At 38.0% G+C, this 19,522-nt stretch overlaps 1 protein-coding gene across 1 annotated transcript; it reads left to right on the forward strand.

Moving 5' to 3' along the window:
- Positions 1 to 2,858: 2,858 nt before the first annotated feature.
- Positions 2,859 to 9,776, forward strand: LOC130044021 (zinc finger protein 420-like). The gene is made up of 4 exons (XM_056136582.1): positions 2,859 to 2,906; positions 5,019 to 5,145; positions 5,420 to 5,515; positions 7,428 to 9,776. Exons 1-4 carry the CDS (start codon positions 2,898 to 2,900, stop codon positions 9,068 to 9,070), a joined length of 1,875 nt encoding a protein of 624 aa, XP_055992557.1. The 5' UTR covers positions 2,859 to 2,897; the 3' UTR covers positions 9,071 to 9,776.
- The last annotated feature ends 9,746 nt before the right edge of the window (positions 9,777 to 19,522 follow it).

The raw sequence follows: 19,522 nt of genomic DNA on the forward strand, positions 1-19,522 counted from the left end.
ATCCCATATGGTCCCCTGAGCACTGCCAGGAGTAATTCCCGAGTACATGAGCCAGGAGTAACCCCTGAGCATCACAGGGTGTGACCCAAAAAGGAAAAAAAAAAGGAGCATGTGAGAATAAAATGTAATGTGTAATCCAAGCTGGGATCATGGAACAGGATAAAAAATCCTGATCACTTTATGAAGACACTTAGAATATCAACATTTGATGATATAATTATACAGAGTCTTTGCCTGCCTGCTGATAATTTTTTATTCACAAGGGCATATCTCATTAGGGATAATAATAAAATTACTGTATTTTAGAGTTATGTGGAGGAGTCCATTTTGCAGGTTTGGTAATATCACCAATTGGAATAGTGGATTTGGGATTTTTCTTGCCTTAAATCATTTTTCTTTATTTTTGAGCCATACCCAGCTGTGCTCAACTCTTATCCTGGGGTCTTTGCTCAGGAATCACTCCTGGTCCCAGGGATCAAACCCAGATTGGCCATGTGCAAGACAAGCGCCATATCCACTATTTTCTCTCTCCAGCCCATAAATTCATTTAAAAAAAAATTTAATCTCTGAGAGATTGCTCCTTTAAGATTAAAATGTATCCTATAATTAAATAAATTATTTACATGATTTTATAGTCCACTTATAGTAATCTTTTTCTTTGGCTTGTTCTTTCCATACTTTCAACTACTGTAGTCATCATTGACCTGTGGGCTCTATGGAAATTAATGTACAGCCACTTTCTCAAGTCACCATTGACCTTCCTTTTAAATTAAAGCACAATCCTGTTAGGATGATTCTGCATCCAGAGTTCCTGAATTCAACTGAAGCTGTGACTTTGAGGATGCTTTGGTCTTGGGTTTTTTTTTTTTTTTTTTTTTTTGGTCACACCTGGCGATGCACGGGGGTTACTCCTGGCTCTGCATTCAGGATTACCCCTGGCGGTGCTCACAGGACCATATGGGATGCTGGGAATGGAACCCGGGTCGACCATGTGCAAGACAAACGCCCTACCCGCTGTGCTATTGCTCCAGCCCTGGTCTTGTTTCTTAATTACCCAATACTCATGTACTGTGACTTCATGTGGCCTGGTTGCAGCCTACACTTTGGATTCAGAATGGGTTTTGGTGGTCCTTGAGGAACTTTGTGGCACCGCAGGTTGAATCGGGAGCTTCCACATTAATACCTGGAGTTCCAGATCTTTGAAATACTTCTTTGGCCCCCAGAATGTTTCTTGAATCTGTAGTATGATAATGAGTCAGGTAGGCAGCTTGACTATTTAGTTTATTGGATCTTGGGCAAAGAGACAGTTTGAAGTCTTGGGAAGTATTTGTTACAAGTATTGGCCTATAAGGGAACAGACTGTATCCAGATTTTACAGCCTCATCATAAGGCTGTAAATGGTGGATACTACTGTTAGGGTGGGGGCTTAAACCTCGCTGTGCTCAAGGGTTATTCTAGACTTTGTGCTCAGGGGTCACTCCAGACAAATGGGGGACCCAGTGATATGCTGGGGCAAACACCATACCCACTGTACTCCCTCTCTCTGGTCCTACCTTTATTAAATTTAGAACTTTCACCCTAAACTATAAAGGGTGAACCAGACAGGACAGGTCAGAGAATCCTATAGCAGTGTGCAAATTGGATACTGCTTTAGTGTAAATTAATTTTTCTGTATCTGTTTTGTAAGGAAGGGAAGGGATGAAATTCTTTAGATTTTTTTTTAATTTCTGTTTTGGGACCACACTTTGTGATGCTCAAGGATTACTCCTAATTTTGCACTCTGGAATTACTCCTGGCAGGCTTGGGAAACCATTTGGGAGGTCAGGAATTGAACCTGTATTGACCTCATGCAAGGCAAGCACCTTACTCACTGTACTATACTATATCCAAGAGTGAAATTATTTAGACATCTACAGGTCTTCTCAGTTGATCAGGTGCAGTAAAAAGGGTGAAAATACTGAGGTAATTGAAAAACAGAATCAAAATAGAAAGTCTCTTATTAAATGAATAAAAGGAAAAAAACTAGTTTTGTGGGGGATGTTTGTGGAAGAGAACCCAGGTTGTTAGTGAGAAGGTAACATGATGCAGCAGACATTGTAGGAATCAGTATGAAAATCTTCAAAAACTAAAAAGTTTATGTGATCATTGTTCAAATTCTGGATATTTACCCAAAGAATAGGAAGAAAAACATAACTTCAGAGAGATACATGTACATCCATGTTCATTACGACATTATTTATAACAGTCAAGAGCTGGGAATAACCCAAGTCCCCAGCACAGGTGATTAGATATAGATGTATAATAATGCAAATATTATTCAGCTATTAAAAAATGATAAAATCATGGGGCTGGAGCAATAGTACAGTGGGTAGGGCACTTGCCTCATATGTGGCCAACCTGTGTTCAATCCCTGGTACCTCTTGTTGTCCCCTGAACAATGCCAGGAGTGAGCCCTGAGCACCACTGGGTATGACCTTAAAAAAAAAAACAAAGATGAAATTCTGTCTTTGCTCCAGTGAATTAGACAAAGACAGCTTAATACCTTATGAATTCACACATGAGTTATATATAAAGAAACAATGAGTAGGCTAAATAAAACAAAAATAGGTGTAGACTAAGACAAATTTAGTCATTATTGGAAGAGGAGTGGGTAAATGAGGAAACGGTATCAGTTACATTGAATGATAGAGTTGGGCTTATGTGATATGCTTATTGTAGACATACAGATGACTTACAATGATGCACATCTGAAACAATGTTGATTTTCATTTAAAAGATCTTGAATACTATTAAACTATGAATATACCTGTTCTCCTAGTTTCCTTTTTCTTCTCTGACTCTGTCTTCTTAGGACTCCGCTTCTCAACAGGAAGAAGCCAGAGGACTAATTCTAAGCCATGTCCCAAGTGAGTTGGTATTTCTTCTTTCATTTTTAAAAGTGACTTTTCAAGTATCCTTAACTCCAGACTTTCTGCTTCCTTGAGCCCTATTCACAGCTCTCCTACTCACTCCCTTTCAGTGAGTGATAAGAATTCAGTCTAGACCTTCCTCAACATCCTTTCTGGAAATCATTTGTATTTGAGGAAAGACTAGAATCCCTTCTGTCAGAATGTGGTTTAATAAGATGGGACTACACATGCAAATTTTATCTTTCTCATCTGAATTTTCAGGTTACTATGTAAATTGCTATTGGTATCAGAATGTGATTTTTGTGATGTCTTTAAGATTAGGAATGTAATCAAATATAAGATTGAGAATAAAGAAGTGTCAGGCATTATGCCTCAGAGATCAGTACCAGCCACACGTCTGTTTTGAATTTGAATGTTATGTGTAAGTCAAAGACCACATTTCTGTGAGTCTCACTGATCTTTCAGTAACTTATTTCTTATGTTGTAACAGAATTTGCTTAAGCAATCACACCAACACCATCTTAAGGCGAAAAAACACTTGAGTTTTAATTATTAATATTGATGAGCCACAATTAGGCTAGAATTGCAGCAGCCCAGAGATGGGTTACAGAGCACTTTATATAGGAAAATTTCTGGCAACATAGCACACTTGTGGTACAAAGAAGAGCCAAAGAATGGAGTTCCTTGATTTGTTACACAGTGGCAATACAGTCAAGGCAGGAGATCATGGGATTGGCAACAAGCCCTTGTTGCTAGGAATCTTTGTATTGAGTACATTCTGTTGAAGTTTCATATAGTCACCTGTTTCTGTGCTCCCCACCCCCATTTCCCTTGCCTAGGCAACCAGGTTGGTGTTTCTCTTCTGTACTGGTCAGCTTTATGATTTATGACCCATCATCTCTGCCCAACTCTCTGAATAGGTCCACTCAGAGGTTCTGCCCCTAGTTTCCTGCATAGTTTTACTTGCTTAGTTATTTAACTTCCCACTATTACAACAATCCCTCAAGAAAAAGCATTTCTTAAATCATGAGAATCTTGCACATGCAAGGAAGCTCACAAAAATGGAGAGAAAGATAGACTGTGTGCTGGACCAGTAAACATACCTCCATAAAATTAAGAGGATGGAAGTTGTATCAAGGATCTTTTCAGACCGTGATGCATTGAAAATAGAAGTGAATCACACAGAAACAAATTCAAATCAAAAAATGGAGAGAAAAACTGCACATTAGAATAAACTAAAATATAAATGATCTATGATGAATGTTACTATGATCATCTGAATGGTTGAGAATTTTAGAAACGGTTGTGAAGGATGTAGGAGAAAGAGAAACTGCCACAAAATAAAGCAATCATGCATGTTATAGAGACTCTTACATAGCCTTTCTAAAGCTACCACAGTGTTTCCCAGGACAAACCAAAATATTAATGCTGAATTCTTTGGAGACTTAATTTAAGAGAAATTCTTGTTTGTTTTTGTGCCACATTCTGCAGTGTTTAGGGCTTACTCTTGGCTTTGTGCTCAGGAATCACACCTGATGGGACTTGGGGGACCATATGTGGTGCCAGAGATCGAATTTGGGTCAGCAGTATGCAAGGCATGTACCCTACCTACTGTAATACAGCTTCAGATCCTGAACAGAAATAATTAAGCATAAATGTTATTTTCTAAGTTATAAGATATTTTGGAATATACCTATCAGGTATATATTTCCTTTACTTTTCTCCCTACCCCCTTTATTGCACTTGACCTTTTCTCCTACCTCCCCTTTTGTTTTAGGTTTGCAGGAAAAGGAGATAAAGGAATTTATATATGAATGTATTCGGCAATTTATTTGCATGTGCTGTCTTGCTCTTATTTAATCAGAAAACACAACTGCTGACTTTTATTTACTCCTGTACATATTCCTTGAAATCTGTTTTGGTGTTCTGTAGTTATTATTCTTACATTTATCATATTTACTGTTCCCTATATTCATGACTTACTATTCCTTTCCATTACATCTCAGGCTTCTGGCTTCAACATATTACTCACTGTTTCGGTTTCTTAACATAAGACCTACCTTCTTCTTATAAAGAATATTTATTTATTTCACCTGGGTAAAATTTCAGAGGTTGCTGGTGTTCAAGGACGTGGCCATAATCTTCTCTAAGGAAGAATGGGGGTACCTGGACTTGAAACAGAAGAATCTGTACAGAGAAGTAATGTTGGAGAATTACAACAACCTGGTCTCATTGGGTAAGCTTGTTGCTCCCAGATTAACTTAAGTCTTTGTGAAATTTGAGAAACTTGAAGTTCTGTAGCTGAATGTCAGACTATTAAGCAAATAGTTATTTGTGCCATACAGACATTGAAATTAATTGCTCCATTGAGCTTTTTTTTTCTCTTTTATTTTTTAGATATTCTTCCTCTTAAGTTTTTCTGCCATTGGTCTTACTTGATGAATAATAGACTCAATTTTAATTCTTAACAAGCAGAACATAACCATATTAATTTCCATTTCTCTAAGCAGGACTTTCCATCTCTAAGCCAGATTTGCTGTCTTTATTGAAGCAAGGAAAAGAGCCCTGGAAGGTGGTGCAAGATATGACAAGAGGGCAGAGGCCAGGTGAGTGCTATGATAATTGAGAAGAGTTGAATTACTTAGGTTTGCCACATCTTTGAGATAATAGTTTGCATCTTATTTTTATTTATTTATTGATATTTGGGCCATACCCAGCAATGCTCAGGGACTACTCCTGGCTTTGCACTCAGGAATTACTCCTGGCAGTGGTCAGGGAGTCCACATGGGATGCTGGGGATTAAGCCTGGATTGGCCACGTGCAAGGCAAATATCCTCCATGCTGTAGTATCCTCTGGCCTCAAGCTTGCATCCTAAAAATCAATTTAGGCCATTTACTCTTCAGTTAATGAAGTAGAAACTTGAATCTTGGAAGACAAAACTCGTTTCGTAAAAGTTACCGAAGTAAACCTGTATTTTGTCCCATTTATCACTTCCCTCCTTTCCTTTATTTTCACTTTATTTTCAGTGATTAGCTTTCCTTTCAAACCTTTTTACCATTTTATCTTTTTTATTCAGTGTAAACTGTATAGTAATTATTCATACATATATTTTAAAGACTCTGAATTTCAAGTATTGCATTTAGATCAGTGAGCACAACTTTCTGACCTTTTTAGACCCTTATAGTGATAGTGACATTATATGCAAAGAGTGGCAAGTGTTACAAAACAGAACAGAGTTTGTAGAGAATGCCAAGATAGTGAAGTGAGGTGTTTCTTATATAATGCTTAGATATAAGGAGAAACATGAATAGAGAAATGGAGAAGGCCATGCAAATTTTGGGAGAAGAACATTTGAAAGATGGAATAGCAGTTGCAAATGAACTGAGGTAGTTTATGAATTTAAAGCTTTTATGAATCAGCTGATAAATGTGGCTTGGGAGAGTAGGTTATTTGGAGGTAATATATCAGTGTAATCTCACTAATGATAATGTGTTGCACTTCAGAGGAAAATTAAGGGAAATGAAGGCAAGGAGAGAGAGCATGTGGATGATCCTTGAACTTAACCCACAGTACTCTAAAAAAAATCTAGTAATTGAAAATACAAAAATGTGGCTGGATAGATATAGCAGTAGGGTGCTTGCATTAAATGCTGCTGACCCAGGCGCAATTTCTGGTACCCCATGTTGTGTACTATTCCTCCTCTCCCTCCTCTCCTCTCCCTTGCCTGGAGTAAGTTTTGAATACAGCTGGATTTGACCTCCACTGTAGCCCTCTCCCTTTATTCATCGATTTGCTCAAGCGGGCACCAGTAACATCCCCATTGTGAGACTTGTTACTGTTTTTGGCATATTGAATATGCCACGGGGAGCTTGCCAAGCTCTGCCATGCTTGCGGGATACTCTCAGTAGCTTGCCGGGCTCTCCGAGAGGGAAGGAGGAATCGAACCCGGGTCGGCCGCTTGCAAGGCAAATAAATGCCCTACCCGCTGTGCTGTCGCTCCAGCCCTAAAACCACAAAAAACTTAAAAGGTGGGAGGAGGGGCATGAGCAGTATGATGGGTTGGGTTGCTTGCCTTGCAGTTGACCTGGGCTTGATCCCCACATTCCATGTGGTCCTCTGAAAACTGCCAGAAGTAATTCCTGAGCTCAGAGCTAGGAACAACCTCTGAACATTGCTGGTGTGGCCCCAAAACCAAAAATATTTGTATCATGTATAATACTTAGGCCATGTATCACTGTATGCCAAGTAAATAATTCTTCTTATCTGAGGAATTAATGAACTTTACTCTTTCTTTTCTCTGTATCATTTACTAAAAGAATGTATCTTTCATTTGAGTTGCTAGCTTTATGATAAATTTTGATTTATAGTAATATCTATTTCTGAAGTTTTATTTTCTGCTGCATTGTTTTCATTGACATGAGTCTGATACTTAGTTTGAGTATGTTGTTACTATGTTAGATGTTTTACCTTTCTAGTAATAAAAAATAGTGCTTGTTTACTTTCCTCTTATCTTACAGGCTGGGAATCTAGGTATGAGACCAACAACCTACTTTCAAAAGGAGTGTATGAACATAAAGCATCTCATGAGGAGACAGCAAGCCGTACACTTCAACAAAATAGGAAACGTAAAGATAATTTTGAAAGCCAATTAGGAGATAAAGAGGAATTCGTTAGGCAACTAATGATCACTGGTGAAAAAACTCGTAATTGTAAGCAGACGACATCCCTTACATTGCAACAGAGAAATTCCTCTTCTGTGAAATCCAGTGAATGTCAGGAATGCAAAAAATACTTTATTAATGGCTTTAAGCCAACTGATCACCAGAAAATTAATTCTGAGGAAAAATACTATGAATGCAAAGAATGTGGAAAGTTTTTTCAGGGTACTAAAAAAACTTATGATTGTAAGGTATGTGGAAAATCCTTTTTTTGTGCCTCACAACTTATTTATCACAAAAGAGTTCACAGTGGGGAGAAACCTTTTCAATGCAAAGAGTGTGGAAAGGCCTTCATTCGTGGCTCTCATCTTACGCAGCATCAAAGAATTCATTCTGGTGAAAGACCTTATGAATGTAATGAATGTGGGAAGGCCTTTTTTCGTGGCTCACAACTTACTTACCATCAGAGAGTTCATACTGCAGAGAAACCCTATCGATGTATGGAATGCGGAAAGGCCTTTATTCGTGGGTCCCAACTTAATGAACATCAGCGAATTCACACAGGCGAGAAACCCTATAAATGTAAGAAATGTGGAAAAGCCTTTAGTTATGGCTCGCAGCTTACACTGCATCATAGACTTCATACTGGTGAAAAGCCCTATAAATGCAAGGATTGTGACAAGTCCTTTATTCGTGGCTCACAACTTACTGAACATCAGAGAGTTCATACAGGTACCAAACCACATGAATGTAAACAGTGTGGAAGTACTTTTAACTATGAATCTCAACTTCTTCGACATCAGAGGATTCACACAGGTGAAAAACCCTATGAATGTCAGGAATGTGGAAAATCATTTGTTCGTGGCTCACAACTTACTGAGCATCAAAAAATCCACACTGGTGAAAAACCTTTTGAATGTAAGGAGTGTGGGAAGGCCTTTATTCGTGGTTCACATCTTACACAGCATCAAAGGATCCATACTGGTGAAAAACCTTATGAATGTAAAGAGTGTGGGAAGGCCTTTATTTATGGCTCGCAGCTGACTCAGCATATGAAAATTCATACAGGTGAGAATCCTCATGAATGTAAGCAGTGTGGGGAGATTTTTATTTATGCATCACAACTCACTCTACATCAGATTTTTCATACTGGTAGAAAACCATATGAGTGTAAGGAATGTGGCAAGGTTTTTATTCGTGGTTCACAGTTAACTTACCATCAGAGAGCTCATACTGGTGAGAAACCCTATGAATGTAATATATGTGGGAAGGCCTTTATTCGTGGTTCACATCTTACACAGCATCAAAGAATTCATACAGGTGAGAAACCATTCAAATGTGACGTGTGTGATAAGGCTTTTAATCGTGGCTCCCAACTTACTCAACATCAGAGAATTCATTCTGGTGAAAAACCTTTTAAATGTAATGAATGTGGTAAGAACTTTAGACGTCATTCACACCTTACTCAACATCAGAAACTTCATAATGGAGAAAAAGTATGAAGACACTAATATAGTAAATTCTTCGCCTGCTTACCTACTTTGGAATATAAAAAATAACAGACTGAGTGGGGGAATCCTTTATAATTTTCATAAGTAATTCCCATTAGAGACTTAACAGTGAAGAAAAGCTAGATGACTATAAATGTGGAGTTGTTTACATCATACTCCAACCCTATTAGACATTAATACATGTGTTTACCTCCCTGAATTGTAGTGTTATCTGATCAGGTATCATTTCTTTTTCAAGATCATCTATGTTACAAGATTTATTCTTTGTGTGTTTTGTTGGGAAAATTACTTTTATTTGCTTTATTTCCTTATTTATAAAACAACAACATACACCTCACTAAAATGTTTGGTTTTAAAAGGATAAACATAACGAATGTACTAATTATGCTCATTATGTTATTTTAAACATTTTTAAAGGAAAGCTATACAAGATACAAGTGCAGAATAGTATACATCTCTTTTAAAGTATCAGGTAAATCATTTTGCAGCAAAACTAATAAGCGTGGAGCTGTACCATGTTCTGAACCATAGCAATTTTAGAGAAAATTGCAAGGGAAAATAAAAAGCTGCTAGAGAATATTTGTATAACGAGGTTTGTGAGGTTTGTGTGACTATAAATTTCCATTCTTCCTGAGGTCGTAAGCTCTTACAAGTGATTTCTGTGTCTTACAGTAAATGCATGTTTTCTCTTATAATAAATGGATAAGCTGTTTTCCAAAGCAGCTATGCTTTAGATTCACACGTGACCGGTTTCTCTGTGTTTCCACAGTTTGATATTTACCACATTATCTTGTTCTGATAGGTATGTTGTAATACCTCCTGTGGTTTTTAATTTGTGCTTCACTTATTACAGGTTTACGTTATTTGAAGTAGTGATGTACTTTCATCTACATATCCAGTTTGGTGAAGTGCTTGTGTCTTTTTACTTTTTTTTTCTATTGGATTTTTTTTTTTTCTTTTTGGGTCACACCTGGCGATGCACAGGGTTTACTCCTGGCTGTGCACTCAGGAATCACCCCTGGCGGTGCTCAGGGGACCATATGGGATGCTGGGAATCGAACCTGGGTTGGCTGTGTGCAAGGCAAAGACCTTACCCGCTGTGCTATTGCTCCAGCCCCTCTATTGGATTTTTGAAAGGGTGTGTCCTGTATTTGACATAAATATTAGTCCTTTGTTGGCTTCATGCTTTTCAAATATTTTTCTCAGTAGTTCACTTTTTATCCATTGACTTTTTTCTTTGTTTTTGGGTTACTTTGGCTGTGCTTAGGACTTAATCCTGATTCAGAGCTCAGGGATCATTCCTACTGGGACGTAGTGGGTGGGGGATTCAACTGAATTGGCTGTACTCTCCTGCCACGAAGAGCAAGTTTTTGTTTGTTTGTATTTTTTTAAATGCATATTACAATTCCCCTTTTTTATTTTTTTTGGGGGAGGGGCCTAATTGACAATGCTCAGGTCTTAACTCAAGGGAAGAGCAAATTTTTAATGTTAATAATTTCATATCAAATTTCATATCCATAAAAGAAAATTTTGATAAGATACCAATTATTGCCAAGCCTAGTTACCAAAGATTTTCTTTGATGTTTTTGCCAAAATTTTACATTTAATGTGTATGATCATTTTTAGTTATTTGCATGCATTGTAAGCTTTAGATTGATTTTCTTTAGTTTATGCTTGCTCAGTTCTGGTACCATTTGTTGAAAAGACTGTCTTTTCTTCTTGTATCCTTTTGTGCCTTTTAAAAAAGTCTTGGCGGGCAGGACGCTTGCCTTTCACATGACCGACCTAGGTTCAATCCCTGGCATCCTATATGGTCCCCAAGCACCAACAGGAGTAATTCCTGGGTGCAGAGCCAGGAGTAACCCCTACTCACCGAGTGTGGCCCCAAAACAAGACAAAACTAACAAAAAAAACCCCTTAGATAAATTTGTCAGGGTTTTTTTTTTTGGGGGGGGGCGGTGGTTCTTATATCATTTTAATCTGTGACTGTCCTTGATTATTGTCACTATATACAGTGTCATTATTGGGTATAGTGATTCCTTTCACTTTCTTTTTTGAAAATAATTACTGTTCTAGATCTCTGTTTCATAAGACTTCTAAGATAAATTTACATTTAAATATATCTATAAAATTGGAATTTAATTTGAGTTCTATTCTGAGAACTTGCTGTATTTTTGCATCAGTAGGTCTTTGTGTTCCTCCTCAAATATTGCATCCTATTTTTCATATCACTGTGCACTTACAGGGTCTTTGCTGATGTAATCAAATTAAGATGAGATTACAAGAAGTCTGAAGACTGGTGTCCATATTAGAGGAAGGAAATGTGGGCTGGAGCAGTAGTTCAGTGTGTTAGGGCACTTGCTTTGAAAGTCATGTTGGGGGTGGCTCCTACCCTCTACCTCCAGAAAGGAAATGCGGACACTAGAGAATTGGAATCAGAGGTAGTGGTTGGAATAATGTATCTATAAGCCGAAGAACACAGGTTTGCATGTAATCACCAGAAAAACCAAGGGACAAGAAGAATCCTCCCCTAGAAATTTCAGGAACAGAACTTAGTCCTATAAGTTCCTCCCTGACTAGGTGTAACTACTACTTCTACTTTTTAATAAACTTTGTTACGCTTCTTTAAAAAAGGAAAGAAAATAAGCAGAGATAGCATAGCCCTGCCTGTACCTTGATTTTAGATACTTATTTCCCCCAAATGTTTAAACATTTTATTGTAGCCTATGATACTGCTGACAGTCATCTGACTTATTAGGATTTATAATTTTGGTATGCAGCTTTTATATTATGATTTGTAAGTGGATTTTTTTGAAATATTGTAGATGTTTTTTATTTGGTTTTTGCTTACCTGTCATTATATGTATCAATACACATATGTATTTGTATATGTATATAAATACGTGTGTATTTAAATTTAAAATTATTGGCCTTTCTGCAGAACTCACTGATTTTGGAAGGTAATTGTCAGTGAATTTTCTTTGTATACAGTGTTCTCTGAAAGCAAATTTACTCCTTTCTAGACTATATGTTAATGTTTAATAACAGTGTTGAGGGTAGATATTGTTGCCTTGTTCCTGATCTTAGGGAGACATACTCTAAATATGATATCAATTATTATTTTGGGGTGTGTGTGTGTGTGTATTTGAATTTAAAATCTCTGGCCTTTCTGCAGAACTCACTGATTCTGGAAGATAATTGTCAGTGAATTTTTTTATGTACACAATATTCTCTGAAAGCAAATTTACTCCTTTCTAGTCTATATGTTAATGTTTAATAACAGTGTTGAGGGTAGATATTATTACCTTGTTCCTGATCTTAGGGGGACATACTCTAAATATGATATTGGTTATTATTTTGAGGGGGCGGGGTCTGTGTATGTGTGTGTGTGTGTATGTATTTGAATTTAAAATCTCTGGCCTTTCTGCAGAACTCACTGATTCTGGAAGGTAATTTCCTATGTACACTATGTTCTCTGAAAGCAAATTTATTCCTTTATAGACTATATGTTAATGCTTAATAACAGTGTTGAGGGTAGATATTGTTGCCTTGTTCCTGATCTTAGGGGGACATACACTAAATATGGCATCGGTTATTAGTTATTTTGGGATGTGTGTGTGTGTGTGTGTGTGTGTGTGTGTGTGTATTTGAATTTAAAATCTCTGGCCTTCAGAACTCACTGATTCTGGAAGGTAATTCTCAGTGAATTTTCTATGTACACAATGTTGTCTTAAAGAAAATTTATTTATTCTTTCCTAGACTATATGTTAATGTTTAATAATAGTGATGAGGGTAGATGTCGTTGCTTTGTTCCTGATCTTAGTGGGGGACATACATTAAATATGATACTTATTAGTTATTAGTTACTTTGTGTGTGTGTGTGTGTGTGTTTGTTTATGTGCATGCGCACATGTGCTTTGGGATCACGCCCATATGTGTTTCTGGCAGTATTCTGGGGACTAGGAACACGTCTAGATACCAGGGATTGAACCTGGGTCAGGGTCAGCTATGTGCAAGGTTACACTCACACTCCTGTACTATCTAGCTCCTACAATTTTTTTTTTACCACCATTGAAGGATTTTCCCTCTATTCTTTTGTTGAGTTTTATTTTTAATCTTAAATATGTTTTGGGTTTTATCTTCCTGCAGCAGTTGATAATGTTATTTTTCTTCAACTTCATCTGGTTCTTCAACTTAATCTAACCCCAACTTGTGAATCACATTGATTAAATTTTACTTCTTTTGGTTTTGGGGCCTCACCCAGAAGTGCTTAGGGACTACTGCTGACTTGATGTTTGGGAATCAGTTCTGGTGGTGCTTAAGGGACCATGCGAAGCCATGGATACCCCCAGGCTGCCTGCATGCAAAGCATTACTTGACTATCTCTCCAACATTGCCCCCTTGGCCAGGGGCAACAAAGCAAGTTTATTAAACAAAGACCATACAGTTTTTTAGGCATGCATATATTTTTCTATTATTTTAAACAACAGTGATGTTAAAAATTTCTCATAAAATACAGTCAGAATATGATCACCTTCACTGTACCTCTGTATATCACTGTCACTGTCCTCCCGTTGTTCATCGATTTTGCTTGAGTGGGCCCAGTAACATTGTGAGACTTGTTACTGTGTTTGAAATATCGAATATGTCACGGGGAGCTTGCCAGGCTTTGCTGTGCTGGCAAGGTACTCTCGGTAGCTTGCAGGGCTCTCTGAGAGGGGCGGAGGAATAGAACTTGGGTTGGCTGGATCGGCCGCGTGCAAACCCTCTAACCGCTGTGCTTAACGCTCCAGCCCAAATAAAATCTAATTGAGACATACAAAATAAATAGAAAATTTTTTCTTTTATTACATTTGTTTTAAAAAATTCATTGTGAAACTTTATGGTGGGAGGCACAATTGGTAGTGCTCAGAGTGTACTCCTGACTCTGCACACATGGATCACTCCTGGGGGAACGGGGGAAGATATTGTGGTGCTGGGGATCAAGTGTGGGTTGACTGCATGAAAGGCATGTACCCTGCCCACTGTAATACACTTCCAGCAACTCAGTATAAATTTTTGAAGTATTTTATTGAATGTTTTACTTTTAATTCTGAGAAAATGAAAATTACCAAATAGGTCTTTGGGCTTGGGACCTAGGGGGAATATCCAGTGTTCAGGGCTTACTCCTGACTGTATTCAGGAATCCCTCCTGGCTGGGTTTGGGGGCCCATTAGGGGTGCTGGGGACTGAAACCAGGTCACTGTGCAAGGCTAGTGTCCTCCTTACCAGCTGTACTATGGTTCTGGCACCAAATACGTCTTTTATTAAGATAGTCACATTTCAGATCTTAAGCATTATGTGTTGTTTAGAATATCAGTGCTGGTATAATAGTAGTTCTATGAAGATTTGATTTATTATTTAACTGGGCTAAAGAGATACCCCAGTGGAGTAAGTGGATGTTTTGCATGCAGGAGGCCTGGGTTTGATTACCAACCCTGCATGGTCCCCTATCACAGAATCAGTAGTAGCTCTTAATTAAGCACTGCCAGGTCTGGGTTTCCCCATCCCAAAGTTGTGATCTAATTAATTACTCTTGGGGCTGGAGCAATAGCACAGCAGGTAGGGCATTTGCTTTGCATGCGACCAACCCGTGTTCGATTCCCAGCATCCCATCCCAACATCCCATATGGTCCCCTGAGCACCACCAGGGTTGATTCCTGAATGCAGAGCCAGGAGTAACCCCTGTGCATCTCCGGGCGTGACCCAAAAAACAAAGTATTAACCCTAAATTATTAATTCGTTGGCTCTAAAAAGGTTGTAACATTTGGGGGCAGTGGCTAAATAGTACAGAGTTAGGGACCAGAGTCATAGTTCTGCAGGTAGGGTACTTGCCTTGGATGTGGCCCACTCATACAATCTCTGGCACCCCATACTGTACCCCAGGCCTGCCAGAAGTAAATCCCAAGCATCACTGTTTGTGGCCCAACAACAAATCAAGGGTTAAGGTGCGTGCTTTGCACCTGATTTTCCCTGATTCAATTTTGTGTACCATGTTTCCCTGAACACTGTAGCACTGTTGCCTGTTGTTCATCGATTTGCTCGAGCGGGCCCAATAACATCTCCATTGTGAGACTTGTTGTTACTGTGTTTGGCATTTCGAATATGTCACGGGTAGCTTGCCAGGCTTTGCCGTGCGGGTGAGGTATATTCTTAACACATTGCCAGAAAAAAGCCACGGTAACCATCAGATTTGACCCAGAAACCAAAAAGGGAACATGCCACGTTTTTCTTAAGAGTTATAGTCAGGATATACTTAGTATTTATTTTGTCTGTCATCTGTCTTACAGCATAACACATTGTACTTTAAAATATGGAGCAGTTCGTGAATTTGCTTCATATTTACATTGTGAATTTTCTCTGTGGCCTCTAAATTTTAGGATGTGTGCTGACAGCAAATTTTAAATCATCAGCATCCTTACTTTGTTCTCTGACTTGCTAAACTAATTGTTCAAATATTGGAAAATAACAATGTACAGAGCAAAATTATTCTGAAATTCCTATGTGACTCCATTGTTATGCAGTCTCTTTTGCTTTAGGTTTTATAATTAATCATGAATAAACGTTTAGTACCTAGTAGACTTTATGGTTGTCATATCTAAAAAATATTTTGTTGATGTTAGGAATAATGTATCATGTGCTACTTTACTCAGTTAATGATAGAATATGATCCTACATACAAGAATTAAATAGATTATTTTAAAGTAGCACATAGTACATTATTCCTATCATTAATTGAATTTCAAAGATAACAATTCTAAATTTTACCATAGCTTATGTTGTCATGTTAGTTAGAACTCATTATATTGGGGAAGAAAAGATTCTTTGATCAAATGAATCTGTAAAGCACTGCTTATTTTCACATTTCTTGGTTCAGTATGTTTGTTTATAATTTCATCAGGGCTGATATAATCTATAATATTTTCTATTGAACCTATCATATATCAGATTTATTTGACTACAAATCTTCTGTTTTTGAAGTTCTGCTTCAGCTGAAAATACAAACAAAAACCCCAGTGAGGATTGGAAAGATCGTACAGGGTATTTCTGGTTGGATACCCATCATGCCATATGGTACCCCCCTCCCGTCCGCCCACCCCCACCCTGCCGGGAGTTATTCCTGAGCGCAGAGCCAGGAGTAAGAGCACTGCTAGTATGACCCCAAAGAAGAACAAACCAGAAAGAATTCTGAGCAGCCAGTGGCTGGCTGAGATTAGAGGAAAGCAAGGTGTTTTATGCAACCCAACCATATTTTTCTTTACATAAGAGATCTTTATTTTGAAAAAGGAAAATTCCTTTAGCTAATGGTTGTCAAACTCCTATTTCAGTCCTTTCTTCACATCTTACTTCAGAGTACTAAGACATTTTTGAAAAAGTGAAAATGGGCCAGAGAAATAAATAGTTCCAGAGTTAATGGTCTCATCTTGCCTGGGGCCAATCCCAGTTTCATTCTAAGTACTGCTTGTGGTCCCTGAGTACTACCAAGAGTGATCCCTGAGCACAGAGCAGAGAGTAAGCTCAGAGCTCCCAAAATTAAAAGAAAAAGAAAATTATTGGGATTTTCTTTCTCTTTTTTACACCTCTTCTCTCCTATTAAGCTCCCGGGATTTTAAAGGTTTAGTTAATAAAGTGAATGGCTCTATCACATTTAGTCCATGAAGTTTGTAGGAGATTGCCAAGATCATTCTGTTCTGCTAATCTAACTTTCATTCTCATAAGAATGTAGACAGGCTTAATGTATCTTTTTTCATATTTAACTAAATTGTGCCTCTAAGATTGCATTATGCATTTCCCTCCAATGTGTATTAAATATACTTGAAGGCGAATACCTCATCGAAAATCTAGTGAGTCCGTTTCTCTAGGTTTCTGTAGACTTAAAATATATACTTTATAGAGTGTTTATTTGTGGGTATTTATTTAAACAGGATCATTATTATTTGGACATCAATCCGCAACTTTTCCTGTAATACATCATGGACATCTTTCCAGGTACATGTATATCTGATTTACTCACTTCAATATTTGCTAGTTGCAGAATCTTCTATATGTAGAAGTAACAGGTGTTCAAATTTTTCCTGTGTTGATGAGCATTTATGTTTGTGGTTGATTGCTATTTCAGTTGTCAATAAATATTTTTATACATAAAAACTTCTGTGTTGCTACTTTTATCTTTTCATATTTCATAATTTATAAATATCTTTATATATTTATAGACTTCTGTGTTACTTTTATAGTCTATCAGATTAACCAGCGTATATTTATTTTAACAGCTGATCATTAGCCAGATAGAGTCAGTTCAGGCCCATGCAGCCAGTACTGTCTTTCTGATGAAACAATGCTTGGTTTGAATTTTTTTAAATATAGTCTAAAGATATTTTTATTTCCTTTTAGCTATCTCAGTTTTCTGTAAATTACTTACATAAAGAACCTTTGCCCTTTTTTCTTTTTTTGGGTCACACCCAGCGATGCACAGGGGTTACTCCTGGCTTTGCACTCAGAAATCTCTCCTGGCAGTGCTCGGGGGACCATATGGGATGCTGGGAATCGAACCTGGGTCTGCTGCGTGCAAGGCAAGCGCCCTACCCTCTGTGCTATTGCTCCAGCCCCCTTTTTTTTTTTATCGATGTTTTTGTTATGGCTATTATCTCGTTAAGTAGGTCACATAGTAATATTGCCTGACAGATTTTATTTTTCACTTTTATAGAATCAAATAGACTTGTTTCCTATACCTTGGTATTATTCACGTTTTATTAAACATTCTTTTTTTTTTTGTATATTGAAATCCATTAGAAACTTTGTCTTTTGAATTTTGGTCCACACTATGTGGGACTGGGGGCTTGGTGTTTGAGCATCATTCATATCAGTGCCTGGGGGAGCATACAGTGTCAGGAATTGAATCCAAAACTCCTGCTTGCATGTACTCCAGCTCTGAACTAGCTCCCCAACCCTAAATGTAAAAATAACTAACTCAATATAGCATAGCAAGTGCTACCCTTTAGAATTGTTGCTAATAACTAATTTACTAATTGTCACCTGCCACATACTTTTTTTTTCACTCTAAAATATGTCATCTAAAAATAAGATTGTTAAAATCACAGAACTATGAGAAAATTAGAAATTATGGGGGCTAGAGTAATATTAGGATGCTTAGGACATTTGTTTTGCATGCAGTCAGCCTGGGTTCGATTTCCAGCATCCCAAATGATCTCCTGAGCCCTGCCAGAAGTAATCTCTGAGGCTTGCTCTCTCAAGCCCTTGTTTTCCTCTGAAAAAGTATCTCTCTGTCTCTATTTGCTTGCTGGTTTGCTCTCTCAAATGCATATTATCTCATAAATATGTATTTTCTCTCTCTCATGTCTTCCCAAGTAAATTTTGTTCAAAAAAATAACCTAGCTTCACCCCCCCCTCCCAAAAAATGTGATACCTTGAGCAAGAGCCAGGGCAACTGCTGGGTGTGACCCAAAACCAAAAAGTAAAAATAAAATTCTGTAATTTCCAACTTCCAAAATCTAGCTTATTAAATATTCTTTTGAGAGTAGCTGCCATCACTGCTACTTTTTAATAATAATTTAACTGTCTAGGTCATACCCAAACTCCACTTTTCTCAGTATAATCAAAATACTTAACTATAAAACAATTCCCTAAGGACGTCTGTTTAACAATGCTTTCCCACATCATAATTCTTTTTTGTTTTAATTTTTTTTTCCTTTTTGGGTCACACCTGGCAATGCACAGGGGTTATTCCTGGCTCTGCACTCAGGAGTTCCTCCTGGCGGTGCTCAGGGGACCATATGGGATGCTGGGAATCGAACCCAGGTCGGCCGCGTGCAAGGCAAATGCCCTACCCGCTGTGCTATCTCTCCAGCCCCACACATCATACAATTCTTAGGCAAACTCATTTCCTTTTTGTAATGCTAGCAAGCCAAATACCTTAAAAACAGAAAACAAAAACACATTTTAGAGGCCCCAGATGTTTCTCAGTGCACTTGCCTTGCATGTTGTGAGACAGAGTCAAGTTCTGCCTGGGGAAATAACTCAAAGGTTTGGAGTGCGTGTCTAGGTACAAGGCTCAATTCTCAGGTCCACACAGCCTTTCTTTTTACGATAATGGCAAAATCTACATCAAAACTTGTTTATTCACATAAACATCCTTGAAACCCTGTGGAACAAGGAACTGAAAGAGAGTTCCCAATCTGGAGACACGAGGACAGTTTCACCAAGGAAAAACTCTCAACCATGGAGCAACGAGGTTCAGCTGGGAAGATTTCTCTGATGTACAACTTTTCCCTGGGGAAAGAAGGGTCGACACCAAATACACAGCTGTTGAGTTCACAAAATAAAATATAGGTGCTGGCTGCTGCACAGTGTGTGCGTTTGGTGGCCCAGAGCCACCTCTGGGTTCTC

The sequence above is a fragment of the Sorex fumeus genome, unplaced genomic scaffold (assembly GCF_029834395.1).
Source record: "Sorex fumeus unplaced genomic scaffold, SorFum_2.1 ptg000122l, whole genome shotgun sequence".
Classification (NCBI taxonomy): Eukaryota; Metazoa; Chordata; class Mammalia; order Eulipotyphla; family Soricidae; genus Sorex; species Sorex fumeus.

Excerpts from the sequence above, each read along its gene's own strand:
- LOC130044021 (XM_056136582.1), top strand. Across the intron at positions 5,146-5,419 it reads CAACAACCTGGTCTCATTGG|GACTTTCCATCTCTAAGCCA; the intron begins GTAAGCTTGTTG and ends TTCTCTAAGCAG. Across the intron at positions 5,516-7,427 it reads GACAAGAGGGCAGAGGCCAG|GCTGGGAATCTAGGTATGAG; the intron begins GTGAGTGCTATG and ends CTTATCTTACAG.